Here is a 17,143-nt window from a genome sequence, read left to right as displayed (position 1 = left end):
TACATGTAGTGTATGCCACTCTTGATGTTGTGTCATTGCGGGTCAATCTCAGAGCAGATAGTCACTAAATATTCACAAACGGAAAGCTGGATATTTAGGGAAAACTTTTGTAACAAAGCAAGTAAAATTTTTGAGATTGTCAAGGTGCATGTTCGTTTAGTGTTGATTTTGTTATGCTTCCAGCGCCATGCATAGAGTGGCCCGCAGTTGAAATGCAATAAATTTCAACCAAAGATGTTATAACGAGGCAAAAATTGTAACATATGAAAAAGGTTCACAGTGCACAACCTACCAAAGTTCTTTTGTGAACGTGAACCTCTAAATTTCCGTGGTTCGCACGCAGAACGCAAAAGTGAACCGCACGTTCATACCATCCCTACTATTTACATTGCTGCATGTATGTCTTGTGATTGATTACACCAAAGTGATTGCGCAACGTATCTGGATGATGCAACCAACGTGGTGGTGATGAATCATCCAAAGTATTTTAATTGAAAGACATTAATCGCAAGTTGTTTCCGACGGTTGCACCATCAGAGCAAATTTCATAATACTTGTATCCATCAAATCTTTGTTACAACGCCATTGCAACAGTGTACCATCAATTCATGATGGGTGCATGACCAGTTCTTTTGCTCATAGCGATGCGCTCCAGCTCACATATGATTCATCCAAACTCCGATGAGACATCTTTCCATTTCTTCTTGTACAGGAAATGTACGGTCCGAGCAGTATCGTCTTTCTACGTTTGCCAATTATCCAGTGGCTGTCCATGTCAGCAAGATTAATCTTGCACAAGCCGGATTCTACTTTACTGGATTCTCCGATAGAGTGAAGTGCTTTTCATGTGGACGGACCGTCGAAAGTTGGGAACCAGGCGACAACCCGGCTGACACCACTTGGCACAAGTCAGTTCAAATCGATCATATTTTTGAGGATCCACAGCACTCACCGTGTGTCCAGCTTCATTGAGACATTGACATTCGCTCTGTGACCATTATTAATATTATGTGAAGACGATACTATTTCGATAACATGACTCGCAAATTTCTTGAACTAGGCCCTATTTGAGTGTGACTTAAGAATAGATAGGTTCTTGTGGGCAAGTGCAATAAATCAATGTTAGTATAGGCGTGCAGAAGTTGATAACTACATTCTTTCATATGAATAGACATTATTTTGATTAATATTGGTGATGGGATGCTCCGTTTATTGCATGCCAAGACATGTTATTTTGCAAATTATGTAAATAATTCAAAGTCTTATATTGTTGCTTTCTGTCACGCTCTGAACTCAAGTTAAAAAAACATAAATTCAAGTTTGATATTATTTGTCAACACATTTCATGCTCAAGAAATCACCTATGGTGAAATCAAGTCATAACATTCGGAATGTCCTATTTATTTCCTTGGTAAATATGGTTTTGTAATGTAATGCCTCCAGTTCAGTAGCCTACATATTATTGTGATTGTTTTTTGCTATGATGCCGTAACAACTTACGGAAATTTCAGCGGGATATGATCATCAGTAATAAAATGTATTGACATAAATTTAGTATCACATGTGACTTGACTTTTGAGGAAACCTTATCATCTACTTGAAGCCTTTTTTAGTCCCTATTTTGTAAGAGAATAGTTGATGCTGATCGCAAATTCACTAACCACTAAAGGCCGTATCAGACGAGGCGATGCCGGCGATGTTGGCCGATAATTTCTCTACTATCATGTGAGAGATCGTTGCACTTGATTAGTTTCAGAAGGCGTTGACCCGTTGCATTTAAACCTGCTCGGGGATGATTGACATCTGTGAATCGTTTTTTTGTTGTTGTACAGGTCACTGCCGTATTATGATCACGGATCACTGATCAGTGATGGGCGGATAGTGATTTCTGAGAATCCGAATCCATCCGACAGCTCAAAGCTCTGAGGAGCAATCCTTCCGATTACGAACACTCTCATCCAAATACCAATGCAAATCTGAAAAATCTTGTCCATAATCCAGAAAATCCGAACAGAATAAATATTCCCAAGAATCCCAATCGTGCAGCGGAGCTACATACATTTAGGGCATAGAGTTGGCTGGTTTATATTTGCTTGGACCTTTGACAGAACAACTTTAGAGTGCTACCAGTCCTATAACAAGGGGTACACTGTCCGTTTTGGTTGTCGAGCCGACGATTTTTTTCTTTCGACTTGAAGTTAAAAGTCACGTCTGGTCAAAATTATCCAGAAACAAAGTAACAACTAGCCGAAAATATTCGAAACTAGTTCTGCAATATGATTATGATGCCTGTCCAATGTGTTCATGCTGCAATGTCTTGTCGAATGAAACCTTCTCGGAACCATGGTAGTATGGTATTTGTAAGGGTAGGTCAAAACAGTTGAAAGTAGCACGAGTTTTGACTGCCATGATAGCTGCAGAAGAATGTGCTACTCGAAGGTGGTGGGTGCATCCGATTTTGCAACGCCGGCCTATACTGGATAAGTGAAGCAGCTCAATAATTGAGTACTACATCGCAGTAATTCGTTTCGCAATGCCTCGCCAGAAGGTCCGTCCGCCAAACGGCTTGAGCAAAAGTGACGCTATTCAAGTCTCGACACTGGTTTATATATGGATACGCATGAGCGCATCTCCCACTTCTCTCATCGCTGGCGATGTCGCCGAGTTAATTGACACTGTCAAATAACATCGGCGGCGATCCGGCCGATGGCAGCGATGATAAAACAAACACTAACGCTCCGCCGACATCGCCTCGTCTGATACAGCCTTTACTGCCAAGCGTTGAACGAAATTGATTATTTTATAATTGTTAAATGTCATTTAATAGCAAAATCATTCTTACTTTTACTCTTACTTTAAGTTGACAATACTTGTACCATCTCTGCTTGACACAATATGTCAAGCTTGACGGCACAAAATTCAAGAATTTCCTTGTTCGTTGTTGATATCGGTAGGACTACCTTCATTAACATCTTGAAAATATAATATATATTTACAGAAGCAATTGCGGCATGACATTGGGATTTCACAGCGAGAACATTCCAATGACATCTCGCTTGGCATCAGCACAAGTCAGAAATTCAGTAAGCATCTATTGTTTAGTCAACAGCGTTGCCTGAGTGTTATGCATAACATCATTCATCGTTTTGACGTACCTAGTACCGCAATATGGATTGTACAGCTGCTGAGCTGCATATGTAAATTTATTTGAGGATTTGTTAATGAACTATGGATACTCTGAGAATACTGATTGAAAAATTGCATGTAAGAGATGTATTTTGAGAGTGGTTTTATTTATTGTGAGTCTTCCGAGTCGCAAGTTCAGCTCAATCTCAAATTTGAGTATATAAGAGGAAGATTTACTGTCTTAGTGATATTTATTTGTTTGTTTGGGATGTCTAGGTATCTTGGAAACAAGTCCACAAGCTGGCAAAGACCTGAAAGTCCATTTGATTAATGCAAAGCAGTTCAATCAGCCACACTTGAATTCAGAAGTGGTAGTTTGTAGATTAGATGTTCCATTTTCTTCCGCTCTAGACAAAATGTACATTTGGTGCGATACACAGCACACAGTACGATGTAATGAACAGATAGAAGGAAAGTCATGAACATCATCAAATACTCTAATTTTCCACTTATTCATATCTGTCACTCACCTGCAAGAAAGCATCACTCACAAGGAACAAACCAATATGAGAGGATTAAAAGGGCATCATGTCCTAAATTTTCCAGCTCGTGTACTGATGCATTACACTGGTTAATTGCCATGCAGAGATTTATAAAATTGACAAGATTGTCACAGCAAATTTGATGTAAACAAAAGGAGTTTGTGTACGTAATTTGTTTTAGTTACATTCTTTGATTGCTACTATAGTACCGTATATTCAAAGTTTGTTGTTGCCATTGTTCCAATGCAAATTCCACGGTCTGTGATTAATACTGTTTCCTTGTACTCTTCCTTATTAGCTCACTATGAATCGGTTTGAATCCCCTTGATGCGCCGATATATAATTATTGAAGCGAGCCACCCAAAAAGTCTCCGGGTGAAATAAACGTATCACCACCATGAATGTTGCAATGAGTATTCTGATAGGGAATCCCCTGGTAAACTACATGACATGATATATAGTGGCTTGATTCGTAGCTGTATCACAATCAGATCATTTGCACGCATGGTTGTATGCCTAGTATATGAAGCATATTTAGTAAAATTTTTAGTATTGCATATTATGGAAAATGGCTGTCTCGGATGTGACGCTTGTGTTGTTAATCGTTATACGGTGAGTTTGTTTTTAGAACACAGTATCTAGACAAACAGAGTCTTTGTTGATGACAAATGGCGTTTTTGAATTGGTCCGTCTCTTTGTAATAGCTAACCATTGTATGGTAGACAGTATTCCTAACGGTGATATTTCAATGGAGTTTCAGTCACATCAGGATATGTTTTTGTCGTTGAGAGATAGGCTAGTTTGTATGATGTGTGGTGTTTTTGAGAATTCAATTGAATATGGAAAATGTGTTTCAGCCATTCACAAAACTGGTGATATCATATGATGTCAGATGTCATCTAGCATAAGATCGTACTTTGTATGATCATATTATTCAGGGTTCCAACTCGTATCATGACCAATTAAAAGCGATTGGCCTAATGTTCATGAAAATTGATAGGTTACGCCGTTACGGTGATATTCTAAGCTTGGCAACATCATTGAGCAATTCGGAAGAATTTCCTGCTTTCATTGGTTACTAGGAGAATTGCCTGGCCCGATTGTTGTAACGCAATGATCCAACATACTTCTTGCAATTAATGAATAGTCGATTAAGATACCGTTGCGTGGGTGTTGGTTACTAAGGTACTGAACATCATATGTTATAAAGCCATGTCAGGGTGAAACCCAGTTATTTAACTGAGTTCATTGACCATTACAGGTATTTCTGTTTCGTACTTTGTATTGTAATGGTATACTATGAAATGATTATGTGTCGTCATGGAGCATGACTTCTGGTACCAGTGTACTTCATCGTCAGATTTTCAATCATAAATTACTTCCTGCAGAATTTCTCAACCCAGCAACGACCAAACCTGCATGTGGGACATCCGACAGATATTACACACAGAACAAGACCTAGTAAGCAATGAACTTGATATATTTATATATTTGTGTATACAAACATACGTATAATTGTACATTGTAATTTTAAGCCGGATTCGATCTTGATTCATGTTCAAATTTTGTGTAGATTACAGTGATTTGCATTGCCCATGATAATTTCTCTTACTCCGCTTTCCTTGTTTTAATGGGATTCAATTCTTTTGTAGCTCAACAAAGAAACCATGGGATTTCACCCAGACCCCAAACGCCGAGGCAGTGGCAGATGGCGCAAGTCATGTCGTCTGATCACCGCAGATTCCTGTCAAACTTATTCTTGAATCGAGAGTTAGATCGGTACGTTAAGCACACGTCTAAAGTAGATATGATGTCGGCTGGTTATCTTTCGGTACAAAATCTATGTGAAGTCATAAAGAAATTGTTAGGACATAGCTATATATACTATACACCGAGTGGTCCGGATCAGAATTCAGGAAACGATAGCCATAAACGTAGCGGTGGTCATTGATAGGTATCAGTTACAGTTACAGTTAGCGATTTCCAAGTGAATAAAAGAGTAAGTAGGCCTAGTTTTGTCTAAAAAACTGAAAACTGTCAACCAACTCTGATTTCAAGACATGTCAAGTGTGGATTGGCACCAGTGACAGTTTACGAAATTGCACGGAACAACGTCGCGACTAACACAAAGTGATTGAGTTCTATTTTTGAATTTTATCCTGTTGTAGGAATAGATGTCGACGATGTTTTATTCACTCACAATGCCGCTCATAAAACTTATACATATCAATCCAAAACTATGCTTTTAAAATGTTGTCAAACTTTGAGCAATCTAAAACATTACTGACCACCTTTGGCACCTTTGAAAGACTAGGATTATGGAACCTACCCTTTTGTTCAAGGTTGTCATCATTTGCACGATGGCCAACGCGACGTCCGAACGCGCCTCCGTCCGCGTTAGCGAAGACTGGATTTTTCTATCTCGGCGACTTGGATCGCACTCAGTGTTTTTCATGTGGTGGAGTTCTGCGAAATTGGACTGTAAACGATAATGCCTTGGTGAGTAGCCTCGGTTATTTTAAAGCAGATTTCGTTCACTTGCGTTCCAAGAAAATTCCTGTGACATAATCACGACGATCATTTTATTGTATATTCTATAGTCGGAGCATCGAGATCATTTCGCCGACTGTCCAATGGTTTTGGGAGCTGAAAATCGCAACGTGCCAATTCCCGAGCAGCCAGAATCGAGAGAAGAAAGAGAGAGAAAATTTACATGCAGGTCAACTCAATACTTACGATTACTTGTAACAATTACACACGAACACTGCTCGCGAGCCTTTCAAATTGAGAGTTACTGCTATGAGCTAGCATTTTGATACTTGGACTAACTATGAAACTCAGCGTCCTCATGCCCCATCGCATGCATGACTTACCATTAAAATCAATAAAATGTGCCTATATAACTTCAGTATCATCTGAGCAAGCTATTATATATTTTTCTGCAATTTTGTATAAACCTCGTTATCTGCTTTCAGCAGTTTCCGGTTCATATTTTGTTCGATAAATGGGTGATGCTGATTGTAAACTCAACAATTGGTAACCACTCACCACTGGGCTCGGTATTGAGATTTGTAAATGATGGACTACAAGTAATTTAAAAGCAAAATGCGTAATTCCAGTTCCAGGTACTGACGAGTTTATTAGAGTTCGCAATACATTATCGAGAACTACGTCCTGGCTCTTCATGTCGCATGTCTCGAATATTAAACACCGAGGTTTCATCCGTTTGTTCACTGTGTCCGCAGGTACCCTTCAAATCCTCACATGCGAAGCGAGGCCACAAGACTGGATACTTTCGATCGACGATGGCCAATCGGAAAGACCGCGGCCACGCCGGAAGAAATTGCGCAAGCCGGATTCTTCTTTCTAGGTAACTTGGCACTTTCATGCCTATCGTATTGGTGATGCTCTAGTGCAGGGGTTCTCAAAGGGTAGTCCATGGGCCACAAAGCTATTTAGAAAATTTTAGAATTAATGTAAGTTTAGTTATATTAATTGCTAAAAATATATTCATATTTATAATACATAGGCTATGTAAAGCTTTTCATCCGACTCTGTTGAGACGTAGTGGCACGTATGGAGTCAGCATGTTCAAGTTGAAAATGGGAGGGAGAAACGGCGAGTTTTTCCTCTGGCTATGACAACCTACGGCTTACAGCAACTAAAATAAGTTCGAGTATACAATATCTGGAAGTTAATGCTGAAGTAACCAAGTATTCCGGCAGGGCCATATGTCGTATGCCGTTGAAAGGGGTGTGCAATAAACTAGGAATGAGGTGTGATTGAGGTACAGATTTACTGTACTTAGGCAAGTCGTATTATTGTAAGATAGCCATTGCAAATTATTAGCAACTTCTAGTGGCGGTATCTGCACCACCGCCACCGCAACGAATCGTAATGGATTGAGGATTTTGCGGAGCGCATCAATCTTTGGAGTCGGTTTAAAATGTCCGCCCTGGAAATCATGGTACATAATGTAAGAGTCGCATGAATTGATTGTATCATTGGATTGAATATTCTGACATCGCAACTTCAGTTGGTTTGGTACAAGACGTACAATGTGTGGTACAGCATGCATATTAAATAAATCTTTCTCCACTTCTCTGTAGTACCCCATTCACCAATGAATTGTTTGAAGCTGACCCAGAATGATTATATTATTCCCCACAATAGTGGAACTAAAATCCCAATCACACAGCGGATATACGTGGATTTGATCATTGTGTTTCGCGACGCGAATGGAGCAGCGGACGATCATAATATATACATAGTTTCAGCCTATGATCTACCAGGGCCTTAACTGCTGCACCCAAACCCCCAATTGCGGGAGCTCGAAGGGGCCCAAGATTATTTCGTTTTTCGTTTGTTGAAGAATATTTATTAGCCATGAAAATTTTTGTCGCACCTCGTATGATTTCATGGGCCGTAAGGTCTATATTTAAATATCATCAGTAAATTAAGAAAAAAATGCGCATATTTTAGACTAGAAATAGGCATATCGGCGCCCTCGATTACCAGACAGACCCTAATCCTAACCTACCCCGAACCTAACCAGACAGACAGACATTTATTGAATCGTCAAACATAAAATTTGACTGGACGTGACGATATGACCAATAAAGGCTAACCCAATACGGTACATTAATACTTGCACGCCAAGTGCCGAGTGCTGAATTCAGCGAGTGCCTTATATCACAAGTGACGCTCATATTCAGTGAAACATTCAATTTCTAATTTATTAATACAATATTGATGCATCGCTTTATCATAATATAGTGATTGCATTTCTAATGCCAAATTCCTCAGTTGGTGTACGCCACAATTCATATTCCCTCAACAATCATTTTCAAATTTATTCATGCAATATTGATGCATCCCTTTTAGCCGAATTCACCAAGTGCCCTATTTCACAATTCACGCTCGTAATTATTAGGTGGAACATTCATTTCCGAATTTATCAATACAATATTGTTGTGTCGCTTTCATAATGATATTTGTTATAAAATTTTCTGTCAATTTCACCAAGTGCCGTATATCACGATTCATGCATATATTCAAAGAAACATTCATTTTCGAACTTATCAATACCGTATTGATGCATCACTTTCATAATAATAATATCAATAGTTATTACGCTTCTAGTGCCAAACTAGAACCAAACTCAACGGTAACCGGACTCGTATGTTGATTTCAGGCGAACGAGACCGTGTTAAATGCTGGTATTGTAACGGCGGTCTTCAAAATTGGGACTACGACGACGCGCCCTGGGTGGAGCATGCTAAGTGGTTCCCGAATTGTCAATTTTTACTACGCGCCAAAGGCCAGCATTTCGTTCACCGGCATCTGTCTGCTCACCCGCACTTACCGAGGCCCATCATCGCGAAGCAAGAAGGAGCAAACCTGGATGTACCGGCCACCGCGCAGGCATCGTCTGCCAGGCAGCAAAATCCGCCTATGCCAGGAACGGGTTCCAGCTCGAATCAACCCGCAGCTACTCTTACGATTATCGATCCGAGAGTAAGTTTTTTTAGACAAAACTACTTACTTTTAACATATTGGATTTTGAAAAGCAGATTGTCGTTTCACGGTAATTTTGCACCACTTTTCTGATTGAAATTGCCGTGAGGGTCGAGTGCGCCATTGTAACTGAATAGATTTTTGGGAATGTAGCCACCACCGCTGCCAAAAATATGTGATCCCTTGACCTTGCTTTTTGAAAGTACTTGCTTGAGTTCTTTTCGGACCTTTTTTCTACTTTCATTCGAATAGATATGGCACGTGTTGGTAATGGCTACTTTTACTTGGAATTGAGTAAAAGTTACAGTGCAAATTATACCCCTGCTTGAGTAGCAAGGCTAACTACTTTGACCACTTCTGGTTACGGACGATGGTAAAGTGCTACCAGTTGCTATCTTCATGTGGACCAATGAGTTTTAAAGTTTGACCAATACCACCTCTGCTTTGAAGCATTTAGTATTCAATTCACTTGAACTGATCAAGTATCGACTAAGCATTAGTGTCCAGCATAATCGACTGATCTGAAAGCCGTCCCCACCAAAATCCATACAAGTCTTGAGTTTGTAAGTTTGTCCATTTCAAGTCCGAAATTTAATCTCCCTCTCTTACCAGGAGGAGAAAAGAAAAAGATGGGAGCATATACAAAACGTGATGAAGAATTCAGACATCGTAAAAAGTATCATATTCATGGGATTCGATGCTAAAATTGTGAGTTTGCTTTCTGCATGCGTGTGATGGTATCGGATTATGTAGCAATGTCAGTTTCTCCTGTTTTCAAGAGATTGGACTCTTGCCTTGTCAAATGTTATTTTTCTTTGTCACAATTCTATTTTCATTTTCGAATATTGAACAAAACATGATAATATTGTCATAGTAGTTACTTCAAGAATAGGTCACTAATTACATCTGGACAAAACAGAACAATATTGCATGAGTTGCCACCTCAACATGACTTTGCTTGCAAAATTTGAATTAAATAATCAATTAAATAAATAACATATTGTTTAATAGATTATCCGCATACTAATTCAACGATGATTTGACTCATCTAAATCCATGTGCAGGTGGAAGGATTGCTGGAAGACAAATTAGCTTCGGGAAAACAAGCCAACAGTGAAGATATCTACGACTCGATGACGGAACTACTGAACGATGTCATGGACAGGGAGAGACAGATAACTGAGGAATCGACGCAAGCAAAGATGCCGACAGGGGCCACGAATGCTGCTTTTGCCATTGGGGGTACCGACAAGTCATCATCATCATGTATGTTTGATTCGTATACATCACAATAGCCTTTTCAAATTTTTATAATTTGAAAAAATGAAGTATGAAATTGGTCACCACAAAGCAGCTCAATTTAAAGCTGCCTACCTAGCTAGATTGTTGTGATAGTTTCTCTGCGTCTGTAGCTACTTTGATTGAAAGCGGTTGCTGTCGATTAGAAAACTACGAATATTCTGCGGTTTCGATTGCAAAATTTGGTCATTCAAACCCGTAATCCAAACTTCTCGACTGTGTATACCGGTTAAATGACCGTTATGTGTCTTCTGTGCAGAGGCGGTCATGGTCAGTAAGAAAGTACTTCTACTTTTTAGAATATTTGAGTAGGTTTGCCTGCTTTTCGCACCAGTTAAGGGGTGATGTTTTGAGACTATTTCAACTTCTAAAAAAATTCAAAAATTTTCATAATGGCACCTATTTTAACGACACAGTCCGACCAGACATTGCCGCCGGTCACAAAGTTGAATATTACAGTTTGAAAAACTATTGACAACTTCCGATGATGCCTCCAAATCTAGTCCTTCCAACTACCTAGGGAGTGATCTTCAGTTTTACGGTTTCTATTTCTACTCAAAAGACATAGCACATGGATGGAGTATCGTTTGATGTTGAATTAGTGAGGAATATTGTCTTTAGATGGAATGTCTTCTTTTACCGTAGGGAGCGCACCAAGAGGTAGAGGGAACAAAAATTTTTTTCCTGACGACGACGACGAAGATGAAGCTATGGAAATGTATGAAAGTACTCCAGCGACCAGTACCGCTGTGCACGGTTCAGGTATGTTCGATTGTTCATCCGTGTTAATGGTATATGCGTAAGCAGTCACCCTATGGTTGGTGTAGCTTTAGCCAGCCTACTTGGCTGTTCTTGCTCCATATCTAATGTCTTATCTTATTTTTTAGCTCTTCTGGGAGCAATGGGCAGCAGCGTGGATGTGAAAGACAACGCGTCTCTACAGGTATGGGTTATTCGGTGTGCTGCTGTCTGTAGTAAAGTTGAATTTGTGCACAAAAATGGAATTTCTACAGGAGAATTTCCCGCGTCCTATTTGATATCATATGGCATGTTGCATCACGATAATAATAATAATTTCATTACATATTCGATGAGCGGATAATACCCTTCAAGCTGTCAAACTTTTCTAAAATTTGCTGAAATTCCCAGTGAAAATAGTATGCCATGTCATCAGGCATATACACAGCCAAGAAAAAGGTCGCATTTTATTTTTTCCTTTTTTGTCAAAGCCTTCAAATCATATCAAATCATCAGTTTATTAGGTTTATCGTCTGTAAATGTTGATACATCAATGATGAGATATGTCCCTAGTGTCGATGAACTTACGCGTATGATATATTATGTATCGACATGTCAGGACAGATAATCAAACTGCTTCCGTGGTTTAGTTGTCGTAGCCTGGTTTCCGACTCACCAAGTCTTTGCAGCAAAATGGGATCTCCAATTTTCTCTCTCTTTTCTCAGGATGCGGTGACTCAAATGCAAGAAGAGGGCCTTTGTAAGATATGCTTCTCAAATCAAGCGGATATGGTGTTTATGCCGTGCGGGCATATGTGCTGCTGCATGGAATGTACGCAAGCGATTCGGCAATGCCCGATATGCAGAAAGCAAATCGACAAGGCTATCAAGACTTACCGTAGCTGAAGGAAATGTGCGTCAACAGCATATGCATGCGGGGAAAGTTTTCGATATTAAAGGATACGAAGAGAAGGAGTGAGACGGCTTGGACGGGATATTCACGATGGGAAGGATCCTTGTTGCATGTCCGTCGTTTGAGATCATGAGATTGAGGAGAGTGTGGAATTTCAGGCTCAAACTGAGCAATTCCAAAAAAACGCTAGAGCACTGTGTGAGCGGGGTTTGCCGTAGCCCAATTAAAATGAGTCGCAATTTCGTCAATGAATCGTTTAAATGGAGGAAACTATTGTATGGATATTATTGATCTGTATCAAATTTTACCTAATTAAACATAAAGCTTTTAGAGCTGACAGTGTAACTGTAAAACACCACAATCAGTGGGCGTGTTTTCCATTGAAGGTCAGCTCTTGAAGCTTCTGGTTAATATGTATTCGAACAATGTACATAAAATTTATATACATATTCTAAGTCTCGGTGAATTTATGAGAGTTTCCTTGCTGCTCTCGTATTGTAAAACCAATCAAGCATATGTATCTTTAAATTAAAGGGAACTGTGTAACCACCAAGTGGTGATATGTACATAGTGTTGTAGTAACAATTTGCGCTAATTAATTTGAATAGTTACGGCTATCCTGCTTACACAGTAATAATGCAAAGTCAAACTATATTCGTCTCTCAGTTTGAGCTCTGGACTAACATCCTCAAAGTAGCTCCTGATTTGATGACTCACTGCTTTTTCTGGTATTCTAAACGATGTCCGGACTTTCCTGCTGCAATGTATATATGCAAACGATCAAGTGTTATGCTATGGTGTACAGTGTGTATCTGCTCTGACCCTGATTTAAATTCGTTATTTTTGTATTGCTGATTCCGGTTCAACCTGTTTTTGTGATGTGCATAAATTACATTTTTCAAATTTAAAGGTCACAACTGTACATTTGAAATTTAAAAATCTTATTCAATGTAGACCACCGTGTGATTACTGGACAGACACCTTTTTATCCTTTTTTTGTATTTTATCACATTACTATCTCTTAGTGGTGCTGCATTTGTGTTAATCGGATAGAAACGTGAATTTCAACTTGTGGAATTCAGTTGTAGTAAACTGCATGTACATGTACACATGCAGTTTCCACTGACATGCCGCTGGCCATAGCAATCTATTGTGCACCTAGCTGAGTGTCCAGCTCCGCAAAATGACATCATAACTTGTAAATATAACTGGATTGAAAGAAACCGTCGATAAGGTCATTTGCTTTAACGTTACAATATATCCATTGCGTAATTTTATCGTAGATTGTCACGATCATATAACCAGCGCCAGCCAATACCAATTAAGCATTGTTTTTATTCCATACTGCATATTTGACATGTGCTTTTTCTATCTCTCTGTAGCTGTTCACATGTTCAGTTTGTGTCATAAATCCTGTGAAACTAAGGAGTCGAGTATTCGTACTGCTACATAACAATTGAATATTTTTTAACTGTAGTCGACCATGATTTCTTGAAATTACGATTCTACAATTACAATTCACAACGACGTGAACTACCCTACATCTGATTGTAGTTCAATATGCTTCAACCAGTGTTGGGATGACTCGAGTCATGATCAACTGATGATCAGTCTGAGGTGGGCTTGAGGATTTTTAAGGTAGTGTGCAATATGAAAATGATGTCCTGAGCTCAAAATAATATCTGTAGTAGGGTTTGTTTCATACCAAACCAGAACAGCTGCTTAAATCCTGGTATTTATTCAACTGATGATCAGTCCGAGGTAGGCTTGGGGATTTTTAAGGTAGGGTGCAATATGAAAATGATGTCCTGAACTCAAAATAATATCTGTAGTAGGGTTTGTATCATACCAAACCAGAACAGCTGCTTAAATCCTGGTATTTATTCAACTGATGATCAGTCCGAGGTAGGCTTGGGGATTTTTAAGGTAGGGTGCAATATGAAAATGATGTCCTGAACTCAAAATAATATATGTAGTATAAGGGTTTGTATCATACCAAACCAGAACAGCTGCTTAAATCTTGGTATTTATTGGTGAAGTCGCGGCACTCGAATTATAGGCGAATCCCCTTTTCAGCCATTACTCCTACAGCTCGAAAAATGGACATTGCACAATTGCCCACAGATGCAAGGGACGAGTTAACAGGAAAAAAGTCACCCATTATGGATCTTAATATTATATAATGCCTGGTAATAAAATATTCCAGGGAAAAACAAGGCCATGGATTTCGAGGTAACATTTTGAAATCATTTGACTAGTGCGGCCCTCGAGCGATCTGAAAGTTTGAATCCAGCCCGCGGCGGAAGTTAATTTTGACACCCGGCTTCAAAGGCTATGGTAGTAGGACACTGTGAGGTCAGCATAGCCTTTATCATAAATGCCTTTATAAAGGCTAATATGATCTGCCATATCCATTATCCTCACAAGTAATGTCTTCGATACCCGCGACTTCTGTGATATTTAGTAAACAACAGGGCCCTACTCGGCACTCGCACTGCTGGCGATGAAAGATTGAATGAACTGAACCAGAGATGCCACTCCTGGGTTTTTCCACCCAGATCTGGGTTTTTCGAGCATCACCTGGGTTTCTGGGTTTTTGTGCTTGAAATCTGGGTTTTTTTTCAACATGTTTGTCAGGTCAATTTTACGGCGCAAAATGGATTATTAGATTGGTAAGATCTTCTAATGTCGACGGATTCCACTGTGATTGAAACGGCAGAGTCCAAAGAGACCCATTTACTATTAAAATGAGAGGTCTTGGCGTGATGCGATAGAGCTTCATTGAATACTGACTACTAGGTCGCAGAAAGTCTTGCTAACAGAGCAATTCTGATTTAGAATTTGAATGCTACCGGTAGCGCTGCAACAAATTCGTTGTGTGTCAGTAAATAGTATGTAACTGCTGTAAAGTATGCAATTTATGCACATGGAAAGACCAATTGTTGATCTAACTAATTAAACACGTTGACGTCAGAGTATATTCACTTTCAAAAGGGACACTCAAAGAGAGACATTTTGGGCAACCGGGCAAGTTATTCAGAGTGAGAGGGGTTTGTTAAACGCAAATGTACTCCTAATTTCATGATTTGACAGTTTCTTTTTTGACTAAACATCCCAGATAAAAGTGTTTGTCCCGGGTTTAATGAATCGAAAGCTATTTTCAATCCATCTGGTCAGCTCACAGTCACTAGAACTACCCTACAATCACCCTCACGATAGATGGGGATTAGCATTGTTACTAACATTACGAATATATAATACACTACGTATTGACCCCCCATACCAAATGCCTGGTAGCAATGTGTCGAGAGGAAAACATATTTCGATGGATTTGCTCATTTAACTAAGCAACATGCATCTTATAGTATGGAAATGAGCTGTTGGGATTTCAATATCAAGGGCTAAAACTTCTTCTATGTCCGTATAACTGTGATTGATGACTCTCAGTCACTGTTTTACAGCTATATATATCATAGAAATTTGAGTGAAATAGAGGATCTGGGTTTTTTTAACGTCCAAATCTGGGTTTTTCCAAAATATCTCAGTGGCATCTCTGAACTGAACGTAGAAAACCCAGTAGGGACTAGGGAGCAGAGGTAAGGCGAGGAGTTTTTATTACCGTACAATATTTGCGTTAGCTGTCTACCTTCCAAGTCAGATGGTACCCGTTATTCACTATTCTACATTATGTTGTCTTGTCTTATTGTCTACCCGACGGGAATCGCTGGCCGTTTTGCCTGATATATCGGGTGAGCAGCTATATGATCCTCCAAGTGGGCTGACTCGCCACAAATGCTATAAATTGATTTTGGCTTAGTCAGCCGTAACCGCGACTGCTAATTCACTATATTATAGATAATATTGTCCCACTAGCCTTCATTTTTTTAAATATTGGCTTGTATTTATGATATGATGGTTTAACTTGTTTACATTCGGGTAGCACACCGCAAGCCCTCCAAACGTTGTGCAGGCCGCAGTTGATCGCTTGCGACAGATTCCACGCATTGAAATAGAACTGGACATACGATTCTAGTCTCGTCAAGCTGCAATATCGGCACTGTCACATTAGGATAATTCAAATAAAATGAAATAAATTGCAGAAATGTGACATTGATTCCACCCTAGGCTAGAATGAATCCTTACGCTGCAAAATTGAATTGTTTTATGATATAGGCCTACCACCCATTACCGTGCACGATCTAGTGTCATTTCATTAAACCTTACATTAATATCACTCGGAAAAGTCATCTCATCATGTGAAAATATATGGAATTTGTCCCGAGATTTCAATAGAGTTTAGCATTTCCATGCATTCAATACACACCATGCACAGTGCGATATAATGATCACGTATGCAGCTATTGAAACGAAATCAATGACCACTTTGAAATACAATGCTTGAGAAGCTCAAACAATAAGCAGCTCCCTCTAACGAAAGCGTGGGGAATTTACTTCATACGTATGTGCATAAATATTTTGAATTTTGACGACTGCTGTGTACTATGCGCATATTAGTAAAATTACCATCAGGTTTTTGATGAATATAAGCGTGACATGCCCAGCTCAATATTAAAAATGTTTGTACATGTGGCTAAGTTGATTATGATTTTGTGTTCATTTTACATAATATTTTGTGCTTATATATGCGCAGATTTGATAAGTGTGGCTTGCTTAAGTGGTAAATACGTTGCCGTAGGTCTTGATGTGGCAACAACCAACCTGTATCATTTAACACTAATAGCCTACAAGGCATTAAAACATAGGCCTATATAGTATTTGTGCAAAACCAGAAGACTCTTTTCAGCCCTTTGTATGAGATTAGATTGATATGGTTTAACACAGCTGTTTTAAATTTATGTAGGCTAGAATCAACAACACTATCATAATTTGTCGCTGGAAAACCAAACAGTGTTATGTCCATTTTTGGAAATTTTGACTTCGACCATGAAATTTTGACATAACCAGTTTTGTTTTCAATTTATCTTGAAAATTCAAGTATATATGTCCA

At 39.2% G+C, this 17,143-nt stretch overlaps 1 protein-coding gene across 3 annotated transcripts in view; it reads left to right on the top strand.

The window, feature by feature from the left end:
* The window catches only part of LOC145447381 (putative inhibitor of apoptosis), a 42,308-nt gene extending 28,632 nt beyond the window's left edge, over nt 1-13,676 (top strand). For 2 of the 3 annotated variants that reach the window (XM_080325803.1, XM_080325805.1), the window contains 13 exons: nt 713-908; nt 2,999-3,083; nt 5,057-5,129; nt 5,321-5,447; nt 6,011-6,167; nt 6,269-6,387; nt 6,914-7,038; nt 8,863-9,185; nt 9,798-9,893; nt 10,250-10,451; nt 11,106-11,246; nt 11,372-11,427; nt 11,949-13,676. In XM_080325803.1, the coding sequence (XP_080181929.1) occupies nt 713-908; nt 2,999-3,083; nt 5,057-5,129; nt 5,321-5,447; nt 6,011-6,167; nt 6,269-6,387; nt 6,914-7,038; nt 8,863-9,185; nt 9,798-9,893; nt 10,250-10,451; nt 11,106-11,246; nt 11,372-11,427; nt 11,949-12,128 (1,880 nt within the window). In that variant the 3' untranslated portion in view covers nt 12,129-13,676. The remainder of the gene's footprint in view (nt 1-712; nt 909-2,998; nt 3,084-5,056; nt 5,130-5,320; nt 5,448-6,010; nt 6,168-6,268; nt 6,388-6,913; nt 7,039-8,862; nt 9,186-9,797; nt 9,894-10,249; nt 10,452-11,105; nt 11,247-11,371; nt 11,428-11,948) is intronic. The other variant, XM_080325804.1, reaches the window with a different exon arrangement.
* Nucleotides 13,677-17,143: the final 3,467 nt, after the last annotated feature.

Source organism: Botryllus schlosseri, chromosome 9 (assembly GCF_051294905.1).
Source record: "Botryllus schlosseri isolate E-star chromosome 9, Bs_hap1, whole genome shotgun sequence".
Classification (NCBI taxonomy): Eukaryota; Metazoa; Chordata; class Ascidiacea; order Stolidobranchia; family Styelidae; genus Botryllus; species Botryllus schlosseri.
This window is presented reverse-complemented; position numbering and strand designations above follow the sequence as displayed.